General features: G+C 40.0%; 2 protein-coding genes across 41 annotated transcripts in view; both read left to right on the forward strand.

The window, feature by feature from the left end:
* Positions 1-2722, forward strand: part of LOC144690339 (solute carrier family 35 member E2A) — a 49201-nt gene extending 46479 nt beyond the window's left edge. For all 3 annotated transcript variants that reach the window (XM_078557702.1, XM_078557703.1, XM_078557704.1), the window contains exon 9: positions 596-2722. In XM_078557702.1, coding sequence (XP_078413828.1) covers positions 596-818 — 223 coding nt within the window. In that variant the 3' untranslated portion in view covers positions 819-2722. The remainder of the gene's footprint in view (positions 1-595) is intronic.
* Positions 2723-9899: 7177 nt separating this feature from the next.
* Positions 9900-21065, forward strand: part of cdk11b (cyclin dependent kinase 11B) — a 45697-nt gene continuing 34531 nt past the window's right edge. For 8 of the 38 annotated variants that reach the window (XM_078557705.1, XM_078557709.1, XM_078557713.1 and 5 more), the window contains exons 1-6: positions 9900-10012; positions 10950-11041; positions 12375-12532; positions 13828-13957; positions 19004-19125; positions 20358-20482. In XM_078557705.1, coding sequence (XP_078413831.1) covers positions 12504-12532; positions 13828-13957; positions 19004-19125; positions 20358-20482 — 406 coding nt within the window. In that variant the 5' untranslated portion in view covers positions 9900-10012; positions 10950-11041; positions 12375-12503. Of the gene's footprint in view, positions 10013-10949; positions 11042-11974; positions 12074-12374; positions 12533-12834; positions 12981-13827; positions 13958-19003; positions 19126-20357; positions 20483-21065 lie in introns of those variants that run through there. The other 30 variants (XM_078557707.1, XM_078557715.1, XM_078557720.1 and 27 more) reach the window with 12 other exon arrangements.

Below are 21065 nucleotides of genomic sequence, written 5' to 3' on the forward strand. Positions count from 1 at the left end.
CCAACAGAAGTTTGCCTTGACATATTTATCAACATGATCTGTTACGAAATCTAAATATGAATTAATTATTTCTTCCCTTAAAGCTGCGTAATATGTTGCATTTTCCATTTGTCACTTGTGCTCATCAAATTATCCCCTGTTGAGAAGTGGCTACATATTGATTGTCTCCAGTCCCTTTGTCTGTCATTTTCTACGTGCATAGAGAGTTCACACCAAGATGGAGAAATAAATTGCCTTGCTGTGGTCATGTGAACATTTGAATCTGCCACATATGCATCTTTGTATTCAATGTTAGTTTACAGACTATTTATTCAGATTATATTATTTTTAGCTAATTATAACTAATTTCTCCTGACATTTTTATTTGGCCGACACATCGTTTTGTCACAAAATTTTAACCTGTTTAATTCAACATTCTGTAATAAGTTTTTTTTCCTTAAGAAAGGCTGCTGTGCTAATTTATCATTTTAATAAATAGAGTTGAAATGATGGAATGTTTGAAAACTTGGGATGAGGACTGAGTGAATATTTGCGTGAAATAAAGATTTGGTACTGACAATGTTTAACATTTAATTCTTTGCTTCTAACAATTTAGTGTTGCCAGTACTGTGAAGCATGCCCTTTCAATTTGGCTTAGTATCATCATCTTCAGTAACAAGATTACTGCATATTCTGCCGTTGGTACAGCTTTGGTCATCGCTGGAGTGTTTCTGTATAACCGGGCTCGGCAATATCAACAAGAGAAAATCCAGGCTTTGGTATCTTGCAATAATAATGGACAGGACGTTCTGCCTCTGCTGAACGAGGACCTTAAATAACCTCAAAGTAAACTGATTTTAAAGATTTTTTAAAATTCCAATTGTGAAAATTTGTAATTGTTTCTAAAAGATGGCATTTTGTTTCCTTAAAACTTTAAGAAACAACAAACATCAACAACATTCATTTATATGCGTCTTTAACGTTATAAAGCATTCAAAGGCACTTCACAGGAGTGTTAATTGAATAAAATTTGACGCAGAGCCACAAGTTACTAGGGAAGGTTGGCCACAGACACAGGTTTTATGGAGCATTTTAAATGAGGAAAGATAGTGGTTTAGGGAGGAAACTTCAGAGGTTAAGGCCTTGGCGGTTGAAGGCATGGCCACCATTGGTGGAACGATTAATGTTTATGGAGGGTAGAATGTGAGAGGCTGGCCAGGAGTGCATTGGACTAGTTAGGTCTAGAGGTAACAAAGGCATGGATTAAGATTTCAGCAACAGATGAGCTGAGGCAGGGGAAAGTTGGGTGATGTTAGAGTTGGAAATAAAGGGTCTTAGTGATGGCAAGGATATGTGGTCGGAAGCTCATCTCGGGGGCCAAGTATGGCACCAAGACTGCGTTGAGCTTCAATTGCCAGAGAGGGCAACGTGTTCGCGCATCTGGTTAATCATCAGAGAGATCTGTGAGGGACTGCTGACTAGTTTGTCCACTGTATCAAGCTAAAGGTTTCTTTTTCGCTTGAGCCAAACCATAACTTTGAGAGACCAAGGAAAATTAACTATTCTTTCTGATCTGTGTTTGGTCCAGAAAATGTGCTCTTGTTTGTTAACATTTAGTAGTTAACCTGTCCAGCTTAATTTGCTGTTTGTTCAATGAAATGGGCACAGTACTCGACAGTTAAATGTATTGTTTGCTTTTTGCTTGAGAACTGTTAATGATTTTACGCATTAATATGCTTTTTCCTCACTAAAATTAAGCACCCAGAATTTGTTTAAAGCTGTAATGATGTGTGTAATCATTGAAGCTACTCCTCAGGGTTTTCTAGTCTGAACTGTTTCTGTCAAATGCCAAACTTTCAATGAATGGAGAGTTTACAGTATTGTGGTGTTTCAAGGATTTGTATTCAGATTTGAACGTAAGTTGAATGAAACCATCCATGTGCTTTTGGTGTCCAGAACAGAGCTTTTTATATGAAACAGAAATTACTTGTTTACTATGTAAATCTAAACTTAGGGGGAAAGTTTGAATATGATGTAATTAATTAATATTTGTATATATTTTGTGTGTAAGTACAACTGAAGAAAAGTCTGTCAACTGAGCTCAATATTAAAGATTGCTGCTTTACCCAGGGCAAGTAACTGCTTTCCAGGCAACTAAATCTTGTCCAGTACTTGCTACTTAAGACACAAATTGCCCTTATTGACAAAGAAATTACTTGAAGCTTTACAAATTGAAACAGATTCTGTCCTTCCAAATGCACTTTAAGGCTAAGGTAAACCACTATTTTAAAAACCTAACTTTTTTGCCCTTGAGAAAGGCTTTCCTTGTCAAGGTCATTTATAATTGTATATGGTTAAATACTCTGTTTTTAATTCATTGTTCTATCTAGAGCAGTATTATGGATTCAAAATCAAAAACCAGTGATCTTAATAACTGGAGTCCTCCTATCTGATTACTTGAGGTTTGGTTTTGAGTTTATTTGAGCCGGTGTTATTCCTTACGTTTATAGTGTTGAAGAGCAATTTGTATTTTTAATCTTGCACAAAACCAAAATTATCTTGCTAGATAATACATATCAAATCAATGAGGTGAATGATGTTTGAGCAGTGACCAGTTTGGCAACTGGAGCTGATCTCCATTGTTGCTCAAGTACCACCATTTGTATGGAGCCAGTTTTGATTTATTAATATGAATAATCTGTTATATAATAGTAAACTTTATAAAATATTTCATTAAAAATCATCTGACTTGAGTTTTTTTTTCTGAATGGTGCCTGTTGAATGTTTTATTATCAACTTGTTTGTGTACCAGGAAAATAGAGCACAGAAAGAACTTGAATTATAAACACCTTTCATGACCTTAAAATGTCCAAAGGCACTTCACATCCATTTAAGCTCTTTTGAAGTGTAACCCTGTTACAATATAGAAATGCAGCGGGCAATTTGCGTGCAGCAGGATCCCACAAATAGCAATTAGTTAAATGGCCAGATAATCTTATTTAATGATGAAGTGATAAATATTTGCCTGGATACCAGGGAGAACTCTTTACACCGCCTGAGAAGGCAGACACGGCCTTGATTTAATGTCCCATCTGAAAGACAGCACCTCTGGCAGTGCAGCAATCTCTTGGTACTGCATTGAAATGTCAGTTCAGATTATGTTCAAGTTTGGAATAGGGTTTGAATCCACAACCTCACAAGCAAGTGTGCTCACTGAGCTGAAACGAAAATAATCTTGTCTTTGAGTACTGTTGCTTACATCAAAGTTAAAACATTCGGCCCAACTAGCCTGTTTTGGCATTTACCCTCCATGTGAAGAAGTCGTTCTAAGCCCATTTACCTACCCTGTTCCCATATCGCCATTTGCTCCATCCATCTCATTCACCCTCGAAGTCTAGCCTTGCAGTTATATTTTTCCAGTAGCAATCACTCTGCTTGCAATTGCTGCAGTCTGAGCACATATAGAGTACAGAAATTCCCTTACAGACAACAGTCTGATTCTCTGTACAATCTGAAGTGCTCAATGCTGGAACAGAAGGGTTTTTTTTGCAAATCCAGTTAACAAATTTTAAATCTCTTTTCCAGTAAATGTCACACCCTGGACCAGATTTAATCAAGCTCTTAGGGTTACATTAGTATGGTGTCCTTTGGTCAACACCTTTTCCCTTGTGTTACGATCGTGGACCAGGCCCCCAGGTTCTGAGTACGATCCAGTTAGGGGCCAATAACTTTTGTATAAAGTAGACAAAGTTTAAGCTAAGAGAATAAAGCCATAAGAATTCCACAGGTTTTGTACAAACAATAATAAACTTCACTATACATGGACAGAAATTTACAATATCTGCTAACATTCAGGGTTAATATGAGGTACGTGTGAATTAACAGGCAAACCGTGGTTGAATACACCACCCTGCACAATTAATGGCAGATGCAACCAAGACCGACTCCATGGATTTCTCAACAACTCTCCCAGACCGGCTCAGAATTGATGAGCTGGAGTCCGAGCTCCGGATGCTGCAGCACGTCCGGGAGGGGGAGAGTTACCTGGACGCTTTGTATCAGGAGGTAGATTAAGTACCTCAAGTCTGGTCAGTGGTCAGGGTCAGCAGGGTGTGACTGCAAGTGAGGCAGGTAGAGAGATCCTGTGTTCAGGAGCAGAGGAGCCTCAGCTCTTGACCTTGCCCAACAGGTACGAGGTACTTGCTCCCTGTGTGGATGAGGAAGAGGGCTGTAGGGAGGATGAGCCAGCTGACCACGGCACCGTGGCACAGGAGGCCATTCAAGAGGGGGGAGCAAAAAGACAAGTGGTAGTTGTAGGAGATTCTATAATTAGGGGAATTGGTAGCTTCCTTTGTAAGCAGGATCGAGAGTCCCCCCTGATGCCTGCCCAGTGCCAGGGTGAGGGACATCTCTGACTGGCTTGAAAGGAGATTGGAGAGGGAGGGGGAGGATCCAGTTGTTGTGGTCCACGTCGGGACAAATAACATAGATAAGACTGGGAAAGAGGACCTGTTTGGGGATTATCAGAAACTAGGAACTAAATTAAGGTCCTCAAGGGTTATAATCTCCGGATTACTACCCGAGCCACGTGCAAATTGGCATAGGGACGCGAGAATAAGGGAAGTAAACACGTGGCTAAAGGAGTGGTGCAGGAAAGAGGGGTTCCATTTCGTGGGGCACTGGCATCAGTATTAGAACAGGAGGGATCTGTACCGTTGGGACGGTCTCCACCTGAACCGATCTGGGACCAATGTTCTAGTGAAAAGGGTAAATAGGGTGGTCAACAGGACTTTAAACTAGAAAGTGGGGGGGGGGGGGGGGGGAGGGAAGGGTAAAACTCCAAGAAGTAAGACTAATGGGAAACAAAGCAGCAGGTTAGCATGTGGGGGGGTGGATTCAACTTCATGGAAAATTATGAAAAAACTGAAAAGAAAGGAGAGCCCAAGAGAGGCTATTAAAGTCTCCAGAACACAAAATAGGACAGAGTGTTTGGAAAGGGCTAGGAATCTAACTTCAAGCACATCAGATGAAGGGACGACAATGAGAAAGGGGACGGGAAATACAGAACTGAAGGTGTTGTATCTGAATGCACGCAGTATACAAAATAAGGTAAATGAGCTTGTGGCACAGATTGAAATTGGCAGGTATGATGTGGTGGGCATTACGGAGACATGGCTGCAAGGGGATCAGGACTGGAAGCTAAATATCCCAGGGACAGCATAAAAGCTAAAGAGAAAGCATACAATACGGCAAAGAGCAGTGGGAGACCAGGGGATTGGGAAGCCTACAAAGACCAACAGAGGACAACTAAAAAAGAAATAAGGAAGGAGAAGATTAAATATGAGGGTAAACTAGCCAGTAATATAAAAGAAGATTCCAAGAGTTTTTTTAGATATATAAAGGGTAAGAGAGAGGCAAAAGTGGACGTTGGGCCGCTGGAAAATGACGCTGGAGAAGTAGTAGTGGGGAACAAAGAAATGGCGGAGGAACTGAATAGGTACTTTGCGTCAGTCTTCACAGTGGAAGACACGAGTAACATCCCCAAAGTTCAAGAGAGTCGGTGGGTGCAGAGGTGTGTATGGTGGCCATTACCAAGGAGAAGGTGCTAGGAAAACTAAAAGGTCTGAAGGTAGATAAATCACCTGGACCAGATGGATTACACCCCAGAGTTCTGAAGGAGATAGCTGAAGAGATAGTGGAGGCGTTAGTGGTGATCTTTCAGGAATCACGAGTCAGGGAGGGTCCCAGAGGACTGGAAAATCACTAATGTAACCCCCCTGTTTAAGAAGGGAGTGAGGCAAAAGACGGGAAATTACAGGCCGATTAGCCTGACCTCGGTCGTTGGTAAGATTTTAGAGTCCATTATTAAGGATGAGATTTCAGAATACTTGGAAGTGCATGGTAAAATCGGGCAAAGTCAGCATGGTTTCATCAAGAGGAGGTCATGCCTGACAAATCTGTTAGAATTCTTTGAGGAGGTAACGAGTAGGTTAGACAAAGGAGAGCCAATGGATGTTATCTACTTGGACTTGCAGAAGGCCTTTGACAAGGTGCCGCACAGGAGGCTGCTCAGTAAGATAAGAGCCCATGGTGTTAGAGGCAAGGTACTAGCATGGATAGAAGATTGGCTGTCTGGCAGGAGGCAGAGAGTGGGTATAAGGGGGTCCTTCTCAGGATGGTGGCCAGTGACTAGTGGAGTTCCGCAGGGGTCAGTGTTGGGACCACAACTTTTCACTTTATACATTAATGATCTAGATGAAGGAACTGAGGGCATCCTGGCTAAGTTTGCAGATGATACAAAGATAGGTGGAGGGACAGGTAGTATTGAGGAGGCGGGGAGGCTGCAGAAGGATTTGGACAGGTTAGGAGAATGGGCAAAAGTGGCAGATGGAATACAACGTGGGGATGTGTGAGGTCATGCACTTTGGGAGGAAGAATAGAGGCATAGACTATTTTCTAAATGGGGAGAGAATTCAGAAATCTGAAGAGCAAAGGGACTTGGGAGTCCTAGTCCAGGATTCTCTTAAGGTTAACTTGCAGGTTGAGTCGGTAGTTAGGAAGGCAAATGCAATGTTGGCATTTATTTCGAGAGGACTAGAATATAACAGCAGGGATGTGCTGCTGAGGCTTTATAAGGCTCTGGTCAGACCACATTTAGAATATTGTGAGCAATTTTGGGCCCCGTATCTCAGGAAGGATGTGCTGGCCCTGGAGAGGGTCCAGAGGAGGTTCACGAGAATAATCCCAGGAATGAAAGGCTTAACATATGAGGAACGTTTGAGGACTCTGGGTCTATACTCGATGAAGTTTAGAAGGTTGAGGGGGGATCTGATTGAAGCTTACAGAATACTGAAAGGCCTGGATAGAGTGGACGTGGGGAAGATGTTTCCATTAGTAGGAGAGATTAGGACCCAAGGGCACAGCCTCAGAGTAAAGGGAAGACCTTTTAGAACAGAGAGTGGTGAATCTATGGAATTCATTGCCCAGAAGGCTGTGGAGGCCAGGTCATTGAGTGTATTTAAGACCGAGATTGATAGGTTCTTGATTGGTAAGAGGATCAAAGGTTACGGGGAGAAGGCGGGAGAATGGGGTTGAGAAACTTATCAGCCATGATTGAATGGCGAACAGACTCGATGGGCCGAATGGCCTAATTTCTGCTCCTATGTCTTATGGTCTTATGTCCATAAATACTGAGTCAACCAATCTCATTGAAAGCCCTATGCAAACTGGAGGAACAGCACCTCATCTTCCAATTACCTCTGCTTCTCTCTCCACAGATGCTGCTAGAACAGCTGAGTTTTTCCAGCATTTTCTGTTTTTGTTTCCGATTTCCAGCATCCACAGTATTTTGCTTTTATCTCATTGAAACTCTGTCTCCCTCATGAGGGATTCCAGTCTTTACCTTAGATTTCACCTTGGAATTCTCCCCAAAAGTCACTTCAACTTGGACACCCTCAATGATAGCCTATCTCTCAGGATTTTAGTCGTGTCTCTTGAGACTCAGTTCCCCTGGATCCCTGAGTCTGCACTCCAGCACCAACTCACAAGCACAACTTCAGCTCTTCGGCTGCACCGAGCAGAATACTACTGCTCCAAAAAGGTACCTTTGCCCCAGTGGCCTGCAGCATGGAATCACAAACCTTTTTCCTGCTGCCTTAGACATCCGGAGCTCCACTGGGCCCTCTTCAATCGCCATGGCTTCTCTAGAGAACATTCCTAAAGTGTTCCCATTGCCCTCCTGGGAATCTCCTGCTGCGACCGAGTTCCGAGTAGAGCAGTTGCTCCTCAACCATTGGAACCCCAACATCGATAAGGTAAATGCAATTACATTTACAAATGTTACTAGCAAAATAACTTAGGAGCAGGAGTAGGCAATTCGGCCCTTTGTGTCTGCTCCACCATTCAATAAGACCACTTTTGATCTGGTTGTGGTGTCAACTCTACTTTCCTATCTGCACCTCCCCCACTCCCCCCCTGCTTCACCCCTAGCCCTTATCAGTTACGAGTCATAGTTTAAATGTTTAAGAATGTCCTAAGGTCCCTCATGGGAGCCTTATAAAGAAGGCAAATGCACATGGGATACTGGGTAATTTGATAAGGTGGATTCAAAATTGGCTTAGTTGTAGGAGACAAAGAGTGATGACAGAAAGATGCTTTAGTGACTGGAAGCCAGTGTCCAGTGGCGTACCACAGGGATCTGTGCTGGGTCCCCTATTATTCGTCGTTTATATAAACGATATAGATGACTATGTGGAGGGTAGGATTAGTAAGTTTGCGGATGACACAAAAGATTGGCCGGGTGGTTAACAGTGAGGTTGAGTGTCTTGGGCTACAGGATGATATAGATGGGATGGTCAAATGGGCAGATAAGTGGCAGATGGAATTTAACCCTGAAAAGTGTGAATGATACACTTTGGAAGGAGTAATTTGACAAGGAAGTATTCAATGAACGGCATGACACCAGGAAGTTCTGAAGAACAAAGGGACCTTGGCGTGTGTATCCATAGATCTCTGAAGGTGGAGGGGCATGTTAGTGGGGTGGTGAAAAAGGCATGTGGGACACTTGCCTTCATCAATAGAGGCATAGAAGTAGAATAGAGAGGTCATGTTGGAGTTGTATAGAACCTTGGTGAGGCCACAGCTGCAGTACTGTGTGCAGTTCTGGTCATCACATTATAGGAAGGATGTGATTGCACTGGAGGGGGTGCAGAGAAGATTCACCAGGATGTTGCCTGGGATGAAACATTTAAGTTATGAAGAGAGGTTGGATGGACTTGGGTTGTCTTCGTTGGAGCAGAGAAGACTGAGGGGGCGACCTGATCGAGGTGTGCAAGATTATGAGGGGCATGGACAGGATGGATAGGGAGCAGCTGTTCCCCTTAGTTGAAGGGTCAGTCACAAGGGTACATAAGTTCAAGGTGAGGGGCAGGAGGTTTAGGGGGGATGTGAGGAAAAACTTTTTTACCCAGAGGGTGGTGACGGTCTGGAATGCGCTGCCTGGAAGGGTGGTGGAGGTGGGTTGCCTCACATCCTTTAGAAAGTACCTGGATGAGCACTTGGCACGTCATAACATTCAAGGCTATGGGCCGAGTGCTGGTAAGTGGGTTTAGGTAGGTAGGTCAGGTGTTTCTCACGTGTCGGTGCAGACTCGATGGGCCGAAGGGCCTCTTCTGCACTCTGTGATTCTGTGAACCTAAGTCAGCTGCCCTAAATATGCTGCTGCAAAAATGGGCTTTTTGTTTACCTTAGTTTTTTTGCCTGGTACAACTGATCCAAGTGATTTGGTGTACCAGCAACTTGAAAGCATGGTAAGCTGGTGATCTATTGCATTCCCATTGTGGTTACATATTTTTTAACGAGTTCTCATGAATGTTGCAGCCATTATTTCCATTTTTCCAGGAAAACAAAATGATTTGTGTGATATGTAATCCTAAAAAAAACCTCCAAAATTCCAATGTAATGAAATGGAATTTGAGTTATTCTGTCATTTTAAATAGTGAATCTGATCTTAATTATATTTTCATGGGGAGCTGTTTCTCAGTTCTATTTTTTTTTGAGCTGCTAGCTATTTTGAAGGAAGCTTTGGGAGTTTGGATGTTGGTAAGTGTGTTTTTAAATTGCATGGATCACAGTGACTGACTGATTTTTGTTGGTATCTTGCAGTTGTATCCGCGATTTTGCCCAGTTAAAATACAACATTGGTTTATTGATGACTGAGGGAAGTCAAATTCTGCATTTATTTCATTCCATCAACTTTGTGCTGAAAAATACAGAAGAGCAGCCTTGAAAACGATTGATGACCTCTCCAGCTCTTGACTATTTTACCCTAGCGGGAGAAAGCAGCCGAAACTGGTGCAATTGCAAACTTCCCCCACAACTTGCTACAAACTTCAACCTGCGAGCATAGAACAACCGAGCGCGCATGCGCGGGGGACAGGACGGGGAGGGGGAAGGGCCGTCGCGCTGGAGGTGACGCGCAATAGATGCGACGCCGCGGGAGATGATCGGGCGCCGGGGGTTCTGAGGGAACGAGGTGAGGCCTGAGGCCCGGGGTTGCGGGGGGGAGTCGAGTGGGGGAGTTTATACTCGGAGCTTTCACTCAGGTACAGCCCCCCCTTAGCTCCCGGTGTTACAACAGTGTGAAGCTGGCGACGCTTGGCCGTCGGTTTGTACGGAGCGGAGGGCCTGAAGCCGGCCGCGCAGTGAGGGCCCCGGGTGTGCGTGCGGCCCTGTGGCCCCGGCCTTGGCCCTCGGGGCCCTCCAGACCCCCTAAGCCGCTGTTTGTTTTTGGGAGGGGGGGGGGAATAGGTGGCAGTAAAGGCCTGGGTTTCTGCCGTCTAAAGCCCCAGTTTTATTTGAGGCGCCGCAGCGTTTGTGCCCAAATAAAAAGGAGAAAATGCCGCAAATCCTCAGCAGGTCTGACAGCATCAGAGAGGCAGAGAGTTTCAGGTCTGCAGATGGTGCATTGGACTTGTCAATATTTGTATCATTGTCTTGTCCACTGGCTGGTGGACCTGTCGCTGGCAGCCAGCACTTGTTCAGGAAACCTGGGCCCAAAAGAGATGATAAGGTTTTCCCTAAACAGATCCTGTTAATTTGAAAATGGACAAGCACCTTTATGTCGACTGAAAGGACGCGTTAAGTTTACCCCCCCTCCAATTTTTCAGCTGCCCCCATTAAGGAAAAACTATGTTTTCATTCAGAGGCAAACTCTGGGTTCCGCTGTGGAAGGTGGGAGAGCTGACTGTAGTCAAATCAAACTGACGTGATCAGTGAAAAGATCCCTGATGTGAAACCCAGGTTTCATTTTGAATCCTGCTGTTGCGCCCACTGCCTCAGCCCGGGAGAATGCATTACTGACCTATTGTAATGTAGTCGTGAATGATCAATGTTAAAAAGTGCCATGAAACAACTACGTTGCAGTGTTATATGTTCATTTTTTTCCCCAATTTGTTTCCCCTCTCCTGAAGGTGCTGATTCTATGGGTTCGTAGGTGCTAGCAGTTCTCTAGTATATTGCCCAAGTATCCATTCTTCATATGTGAGCCTGGAACGGAGTGTAGGTAGGTTATTTGTTCATGAAAGGTGTCACAGCTGAGTCCAAACCTGTTTGGACCTGGTATCCTCGTACATACTCTTTTCATTAAGAGTCACTTAATGATGATCAGGAGCAGTAATCCTGATTAATTTCTAGTAAACTTTGGTAATCTTCTTTGGTTGCAAGTGTCAAAGGGCATCATGCCGTGTTTCAGAGGATTATATTCGTTTATAGCAGAGAACTAGATCTAGCGCTGTTACAGTTGGTACCCTAATTACTGTCATTTAATAAGGTACAAAAGTTAAATTGGAAGTTTAGTTCTTGTTGACAGATAAGACTACGAAACTGATTTCTGATTTGTTATTTCTCGTGAGACACGAATGAACTGTTATTTGCTTGCTAATGTGTCCAGAGTATGGTTCGGAGGCAAAGTCTTAATGCAATGTTTATTTTATTCTCAACAAAGAATCCTACAGTAATTTCTGTTCTGGTACAGTACTTTGTCACCCACATCCTTTTGAGGCAATCATGTAGGCTGAAAAGTCACTGGAAAATGTTTCCTTTAATACGTGTAGTTTCCGTTTCTGATGTGCAAATAGTATCAATCCTGCAAGTGATGAAGTTTTGCAGAAAACAGCTTTTCCCATAGCATTAATTGCTAATGATGGAATATTAAGAAAGGAATTATCCCTCTGAATGATTTCAAACTTAGTGGATTCTGTATATACATTGGCAATTCTTGAGAAATTTTAATGCTTTTATCTGAAAATGAAATCATTTGATCTCTACTATTTAATTTTGGGTAACACTTCATTATTTTCAAAATACTATGTTACATCCCAAATAAGCATTTTTCAGTTTAGTTTGACATATACTATACTAATAAGTTAATAAAAGATGCTTTAATTACACTGTAAGCAACAAAATTATATCTCTAATTGGTACCTTTTGCTTTCAGTGCGCTGTGTAAAAACATTCGCAATTCTCTTGGAGCAAGAGTTCATTTGTAAGTCTGAACAGTCACTACAATGACACTTGTAGCAACAACCTTCTAGTGGTAAAGTTACATTTCTGTCTTGCATAGTGTTTGAATTTAGATCATGTTCTCTGCTAGAAAACCTTTAACATGCAGCTTTCCTTTAAGTTCTCCATAGATGGGTTGTTGGAAGTACAGTGGAGTCCTCATTTATCTGTCTCATCATGACAATTCATTTGAAATCCCAACTCGTGAATGGATACCAGTTAATTTTTGGTCTAAAAATGCTGCCATTTTTAATGTCAATTCCTGCCAACTTTTTAATTTTACACAAATGTTCATGTTCATGTAGGCTTTATTATGATTTTTTTTGTCACTTCAGGTTAACTGCATATCAAGGAACAAGGAAAGACACTTGAATGGGAGCTTTTTCAAACCAAGCATTAATTCTGATCAATTCATTTTGTTGACAATTGAGGAGGCAAGGTTCATCAGGAAATGAGATTTACAAATGAGCAGTGACATAACCAATCACACAATGTAAAAAGAATGCAATTATTTCCAATATAGATATGTATTTTAAGTTTCTAATATGTATTTGTATGAAGTTTTGCAGTCATTTTGCTGTGCTGTTTTACAGCACAACTAGTCCGATACAGGTGTGTACAGATCCTTCTAAGTGGTAGAACAATGTCAATCTCCACAACAATAGCAGTAGCAGTTACTGCAAAAAGTGGTTCTTATTTATTTTCTATTGATTTTGCAGAGTATTTCATCTTGAATGTCTTAGTAGAATAATTTCGCTTGGGAGAACAGTTACCATTTATTGTCACTTTTTTTAGCTGGCAAATTGGAAGTGACAATAAAAGGACTCCACTGTACTGCAGTAATAAATTCACCGTTGGTATTATCTAATCCAAGATCTATGATACATGCCTGTATCAGTGGAATTACATGTTTGAAACATGTATAAACAACTTTTTGAGGAGTGAGTACTACATTGATGTAAGATTTTTATTTTTACATGTACCTGCACAAGATGATTAGAGTAGTCTTGTCTGTCACTGTGTGTCTACATAGCTTGGTTTTTGTCTGTCTAAATTCGAATTCTGTCACTATTTTGAAATGACTTAATGGTTAAAATTAGCTTGAGCTGTTATTCAAGTAGGATAAAAGATAATCTTCGCACTAAAGTAAAAGCTTATGAACATTCTGGAATACTTTTAAAAATTTATTTTTATAAATTGGTTTGAAATCCAATTTGACATTATTTTATACTTGTATTGAATATCATGAATCAGAAGGCAAAGTTGCAATGACTGGAGTGTTGTTGCTGAGGTATGTGGTATAGTTTGCAAAAAAAAAAGGTTCTGAACTGAATTTTCTTGAATATCCAACTAAATAATGACCACCAACTGTCCTTTAAGTCATTCTCAATCCCTGCCCTAAACGTTGGAAATTGTTTATTTAGCTAGGGGATTAGATATCTCTTGGCAAGCCAATAACCGATTGAATTGGTGTTGGTAGCAGTAGGTGGAATTTAGTAGTTATTTAGTATATTGGTGTAAGTTTGACCTGAAATTTATTTTTCCAAGAGCCTTCTGTAGTATGGATGGGGTAAGACTTTGGGGGCAAAAAGTGTTTCCAGGACTTTGTGTGCAGTTCAGTAGCAGATCAGAAGAAAGAAATTGCCTGCACTGCACCTTAAGAAATGGAAGAAGTCTACATATAACATTTTTAAAAAGTTTGTTTTGAAGTCCAGCATGAGATGGTTGAGACAAAGAGATTGTGTCTCTTCTAACCTAATGACTAGCATGTAACTGATTCTGTTTTAGCTCAGTGTGGTCTGTCCCAATGGGAGATGAAAAGGATAACTGGAAAGTAAAAACTCTTGAAGAAATTTTGCAGGAAAAGAAGCGACGAAAAGAGCAGGAGGAAAAGGGTGATGTGAAGCGTCCAAAAAATGTAAGTAGTAATGCTGTCAGCATTTTGTATCCTAAGATGGTGCGTTCTAATGGTGTTGCTTACTTTGACAGCTACTGTAAAACTATTTGCAGTATTGAGCTAAACCTAATTCAGCTACTTGTAATTCAGCCTAAGAACCACGTGGCCAACTTTGTTCGTGTGTCCTCCACTCACAATCCACCTACTATAGGGTGCTGACAAAATTGCGATTTAGCCTGTTCTCTTTTTTTCTCCTGTAAGAGAGGCTGCTAGGAAATTATGCCATTGTTAGATCATGTGAAAGTATTAAATTAAGCTATATACCTACCTTTAAGAGAGCTATCAGTCCTATGGTTGTCTCTTTTTCCACATGGCAACTGCTGAGATTGACCTGCTCAGAAGCTTATTGTGTGGGTCTTGGGAGCAGACCCACAATCTGTTACTCTGGTACAGCATGTTGAATCATTCCTGGGAATAGTTCTCAAACAAGAGACTGCTCATGATTGTAACTCCTGCCAAATGTTAGTCAGTAACACTGAATTAAAGTAGTAAAAAAGAAGACTCCAAAGTATAATGATGAAGCTGTAATTCCCTCCATCCTGCAGTACTTGTAAATGCTAAAGTCCGTGAAAATGGTGTTAGAGTGGAAAGTTATCATAATGAAATCTTGTTTGTCAGGGCAAGATTTCACTACATCAGTAGTCAACTGAGTGAGCCTTACTGACTGACAGTTGAATGAATTGGAGAATACAGCAAGTTGTGATTCACAGATTTTTTTATGTATCCATGCTGTAGGGGTGCCCATAAAGCTTGCTAAGATAGTTAGCTGAACTCAGGTGGAACTGTAACTTATTGCATTTTCTGCTTCCTCAGGTCATTTTTACCTAAAACTGCTTGTATACTTAGCAAAAAAAAAAAGAAAATGTTAACCTTCTTTGTAGTTGAGAACTTACTGAGGTGTGATATTTGGTTAGTGTACAAAAAAATTGTGCACCCCCTTAATTGAAGGCATTCATTGCTATTGATCCATGAGATTTCTGATGCAGCTTCTGGGTTAAACAATAGCAGATGTTCACTGAAGTTGAGTAAAGGCAGGAATGTTCTAAATGAATGAATTGTGGCCTTGCTACCTTTTACCATGACATTAGCTATGCAGTAAGTATTAAATTGATTAAATAATTCTGAAAAATATTTAAATTTAATTTTGAACACTATTTTGCTTCATGCTGTCTTGCTGAATTCCCACTTTTGCTACAAGACATAGAAGAAAAATGTAGGTTGTATGTCCTGTACTCTCTTTAAGAACAAAGATATTTCCTCTAATGTGATGAACACACAGTATCAGACTAATCGACTAGCAGCAGGCAAGTCAAATCCCATTCTGACAAATTGTGAAATTGAAAAGCCATTAAATTTAGCGATATGCGAGCTGTTACCAGAAAATGGCATTAAAACTGCCTGATTGTCGGAAGAACTAACTGGTTCACTAATGCCCTTCGAGGAAGGGAACCAGCCATATTTATCCGATCTAGCTTACATGTAACTCCGACCCCCCACGATGTGGTTGACTGACTGCCTTCATGCCTACTAGGAATGGACCTCAATGTTATCTTACCAGCACCACCTACAAACCAAGAATAAATCATTTTCTTAAAATTCACAACATTCAGTTCACAAACATCTGTGAACAGTGTAACCGTAAGTGGTAATCGAGTTAATTCAGTTCAGAAGTCTTTTCTTCATAAAACTTGCAACGTTTTAGTATGTACTGCTGGTTTCGAATAATTGATGAAGGCAGCTATTAAAAGGAAGTCCTCATTGTGAACTTGTTTTAAATATTGGTGAGTGGCAAACTGAAAAGACAAACATCAGACGGCAAATAAACCTTTCATTTAATTACATAAAGCACTACTTGAGTACCCTCTTCCAAGAAAAATATATACTACTTTCGTTCATTTATAGCCCTCGTTGTGGATGTGCCCATCCAGAATATCCTGGTTAGTTTTTTTTTAAATTTGGTGATATAGTTAGTTTCTTATTAATCTCCTATAAGCATTAGTATAATTTATTGTCATACATTATATTTTAATTGTGTATGACTCATACTGATTTGCTTGGTTTCTAAAATCTGTACCATTCTCTTGTTCTATTCATCATCTGGTGAAAAGGGTCAGATTTTATTCAATTCAAACCTATTCTCTTTTATTGGTTCATCTAATTAAAAGGCAGGTTGGCAAAAGTTAATAATGAAGTGTATTTGACCTTATCTGTCAATACTTTTATATCAGTTTTTAAATCTCCTAGTGTAATGGTCATGTTTACTTGTCTAGGTGCCATTGTGCAGTATTGGGTAACCAACAGGATACTTGTTCACAGCCTCTCCCATGTTGTCATGTATGACAGCGCATCCAAGGTTGAGCTGTGGCATCTATGATGTGACCATGTCAATTTTAAAGGTCTGGGCTTTCAATTGCCTGGAAAACCCAATGTTTTAAAAAGCGTATCTACATCTGGAAAACCACTTACAGGCAAAAGGAGCAAGATAAGTAAAAGATTTCAAATTACATTTTTACAGGAAAGAAGAATTAGCAATGGTAGATGTTAAATAATGAAAATAATAAATTATATCATTACTAAAATAAGGGCTGTGAGCTGAAATCTTAGAAAACGTCGCCATCCAGAGCACCGGATCTCACTATCTCTTCAAGAAGCTCGATTTCCTCATTTGTGTCAAGCTACTGTCCTTGTCAGAAAATACGGGAAAAACTCTGCAGGTCTGGCAGCATCTGTGGAGAGAAAAGCAGAGTTAACGTTTTGAGTCTAATATGACTCTTCAGAGCTGGGGAGAGGTAGAAATGTGACATTTCCCATGTAATATTAGATTTCGACCTTTCCTCAGTTCTGATGAGTCATATTAGACTTGAAATGTTAACTCTGTTTCTCTCTTCACAGATGCTGCCAGACCTGCTGAGTTTTTACAGCACTTTCTGTTTTTATTTCGGATTTCCAGCATCCACAGTATTTTTCTTTTATTACTCTGCTTATCAGTATTTCTTATCATCCTATAATAAAGCCCAAGTCAAACCAAGGGTCCAATATTACTCCCATATCTAGGGAAGCCTTTTCTAACCCCTTCCGCACACTTCTGATCATGATACGGAAACAGTATCCGCCGATAGGCTTTTCGTTTACTTTAACCTTTCAACTCAGAGGAACAGAAGGGGACCATTTAGCCTCCTTGAGTCTGTTCTGCCATTCAGTGAGTTTATGGTTGATTTCTGACCTCACTCCAACCCCCCTCCTCCCCCTTTACCTACATCCCTTAATACTTTGGTTAACAAAAATCTAGCAGTGATTTAAAATTAACAGTTGATCTGGCACCAATTGCCATTTGTGAAAGAGAGTTCCAAACTTCTGCCACCCTTTGTGGCTAAAAGTTTTTCCTAGTTTCACTCCTGAAAGATCTAGGTCAATTTCTAGTCTGAGATTTCCTAACCAGAGGAAATAGTTTCTGTCTATCTAACCTATTTGTTCCCCTTGATATCTTGAAAACCTCTATCATGTCAACTTTTAACTTTCTAAATTTCAGCATAAACAACCTTAGTTTGTGTAATCTCTTACTCCCTTGTAATTCTTTTTGTGTTTATCAATGCTATTGTGGTAACTGCTTCTCTGAACTTTCCTTATGTTCCATATGTGTTCTTTCTCCTCACTAGGTTGCTACTCAGTTGGTTTATCCACCAACCCAGAGAAGTGTTTGAAATTGCTGCCAGTTACCCTTTTACCCAGCAGGGCAAGAACATTTTTTTTTAAAGTAATTGCATGTTGATGCAACTACAGGTGCAGTGTCTCAAAACCAGCAACCTCTGGACCGAGGCTGTGCCAGATTTTGGGTCTTGCCAGATTTCGGGTTGGGTGGTTCAGGCCATGGGCGGTTTAGGTTGGGTGGGGTCAAGGGTTGTGCAGAGCACAGGAGTAGAATGGTGCGCAAGCAGCGAAGGGGATAACTAATCGGGTGCCATATCGCTCCAATGCAACGCCTGGCCAAATTGTCCAGGTAAGTTTTTATTTTTATTTTACTCAATTAAAATTGATGCATGGCACATTCTGAAAATGTCCAGATTTCTGACAACTCCAGCTTTTGGACAGCCGGATTTGAGACACTGTACTGTATAAGTTTTAAAGCTGCCCTGAACTTTGGCTTTTAATCATCACTAAACTGTGGAAGCATTTTTCGCCTTACTGAGTGAAAGTACTCCACAGACGCACAGCATATTCTATCCCCTGAAGCTAATGGCAGAAATGTGTCGAATAGGGTGGAAAAAAAAATGAAAATAATTAAAAATATACAATTTTAAGTTAACGGTGAACATTTGTTGCTAAGCTGTCAAAAATGTCTTGTTTCAAAATAGTGTTGGAAAGTGTGTTTTGTCTGTACCACAGTGGAGCCCTTTTATTGTCCCTTTCAATTTGCCAGCCCAAAGAAAAACTTATAAGGTGACAATAAAGGCGTTTTTCCTCAAATAACATAGTTTTCTGTAAGAAATGTTCTGCTTTGCAACAAAGGTGCAGAGAAATAAATCCTTTTTCCAGCAACTGCTACTGTTTTTATGAAAGTTTTATTTACAGTGTCAATTTGGAAGTGGCTGTTAACACTTTGCTGTGATTAAACTGCAGAATGTTGAATGCCCAGAGAGCACCGTCATCAAGGCTGCTAAGAAACATGTTAAACCTGTGACATTAGGTGTACTGATTAAGTTGTGTGACTTCTCTATGCCACTGTTTTTCATCTTAGATTCTTTACAGGCCTTGCCATTCTCAAAAATGATTTTGTAGCTCATGGAAACATTTCAGGTCCACAAATGTTTAATGAATCACATATGATGAGAAAATAACAACAAAATGTAGATGAAAATGGAGTCCTGAATATGTGGAAACAGATGATGAAAAATGTCATAAGAGCAGATTAATTGGAACATGAGAAAAGTGTCATAGACAAGATGTGAAAACTAAAATGTTATCAATGTAAAAAGTCCAGAATTACCATCCTATTTTTATACATCTCAGTTGGATGACAGGGATTCTAAACGGGATTCATTGGAGGAAGGAGAGCTTCAAGAACACAAGGACAAGATGGAGATAACTATACGCAATTCACCACACAGACGAGAAGGGTCTATAGATGATCGGTAAGTTTTCTAATTTAAAAAGAAACATCTATTTCCTTGTCCTTCCAATAAACTTCTTTGTTTTTTAAATAGGCATTTACAATCAGGTTGAATAATTTTTTTTGCAGATCAGCGAAAGACGCCATTGACCCTTAATATAGACACTTCGCCAGTTTGATCCTCTTCTGATCCTGTTCTTCAAGTTTAAAATGTTTTTTTAGCTATTGCAAAAGTATGAGTTTGCACAGTGCATTTATTGCAGTGTTTTGAAACTATTTAAAACAAAGAAGCCAGAGGACACCTATTTGGCAACTTATCTTCTAACAATAACAGTTTATCGGTTTAGAAGGCTAACCCAGTGTAAAATTTGTCTTCATTTGAGTGCCATATTATAGTTATATGAATTAAGCCTCTCCGCCGCCTCTTGTCATGCTTGGTAACTTCATGTATTGATGTGGTAGAGCTTCCGTCTCCAATGCCTGTGGAAAATAAAAGCTTCAAACATTTTCTGGCATTGATTTTCCTATGTTGCAATATCTGTGCTCTGTCTGTGAGCTAGGTGGGAAAGTAGTTCTACAATCATTAAATTGGCAACAGTTTCATTTTTACATCTAGTCTCATGGGCCTGAAAAACAGAAAACAAAGATTTTAAAAAACTATTATCTGCATAAATTTCTCACATAAGCACTGTTAGTGTACTCCAACAATAAGTAATTTTGTAAAGCCTTTTGAGATGTTTTGACAAGTGGATAACACATTGTATAATTACAGGTACATTTATAATTATCCATGGATTTATCTTACATATGTGTTACTTTCATGAGGGGATACACACATTTAGTGCCATGCGGATTGTTGTTTCCTTTTTTTATTTAACAAAATATAGAAGTTGCACATTTAAAACTTTATACCATTTATTGTACTGGTTTCAAGAGGGAAAATATTGAATAATTGTTCCTAAGTTTCTACTCAGATCCATAAATAAAGTTGACAAGTCTTTATCCTATTTTCTGAATCAAACTAAGATGGATAATTCGAAGTAAACCTTTAGTTAGACAACCATTTCATTTTTATCCATAGCTATTTTAGTGCTCTGGAGCCCTACAATTTTGGAAATCAGGATATCCGGCTTTTGCAACAATTAATGTTATATAACATATTATAAAGCAACTTTCCAGAGCAAGGCTGAGTAGTTTATTTGCCAATCAAATGCATTGGTTTTAATAATATTGTGTTTTTTTTAAATCATGTAGAGGTGAGGAGGATGATTCTTTGGCAATAAAACCTCCTCAGCAAACCTCTAAAAAAGAAAAATCACATCACAGAAAGGAGGAAAGGAGAAAGGAAAAACGGAGACATCGAAGCAGATCAACTGAAGGTGAGAGATGGCAATTTGAATATTCAGTGTTTAATGTTTTATTTTAGGCAACTTTACACAATGTGAAACATTCTGCAGTGTTTGGAAAAAATAGTGTTGTCAGGTGTCCTCTAAAGTAAGATGAAAGTTTTGGGATTTTTACTTAAATGAAACTTCTAAAGCAATACAGTAATCATGTAGAACGCACTTCTGTGCAGTTAATATTAAACAGGGTAGAGCAGGAAAATAAGTAATTTACTTAAAGATTATGGTAAGTAAAGCAATAGACAGGAAAATGTAATGTCCAGAGTAAAGAAATGCAAATAATAAGATGTTTAGATTTGAGCTTAAGATTTTGTTTTGCTAATACAAGGAAGATAGATAAACAGAGGCATCTCAAACATGATTTCAATCATAAAGGAGCACAGTGTAGCTCAGAGGACATAGTGTCTTTCACAGTTAAGCGTACCACACTAGGTGAAGAAAACAAAGATTAGCGGTAAGTATAAAGAAAAAAGCAGCAGAAGCAGTGGGGGTAGAAATTGCTGGTAGGGGAAAAATGAGTAATTGACAACTGTTACAGACTGTCAGTAGGTGAACAGGC

Source organism: Cetorhinus maximus, chromosome 15, assembly GCF_964194155.1.
Source record: "Cetorhinus maximus chromosome 15, sCetMax3.hap1.1, whole genome shotgun sequence".
NCBI lineage: Eukaryota > Metazoa > Chordata > Chondrichthyes > Lamniformes > Cetorhinidae > Cetorhinus > Cetorhinus maximus.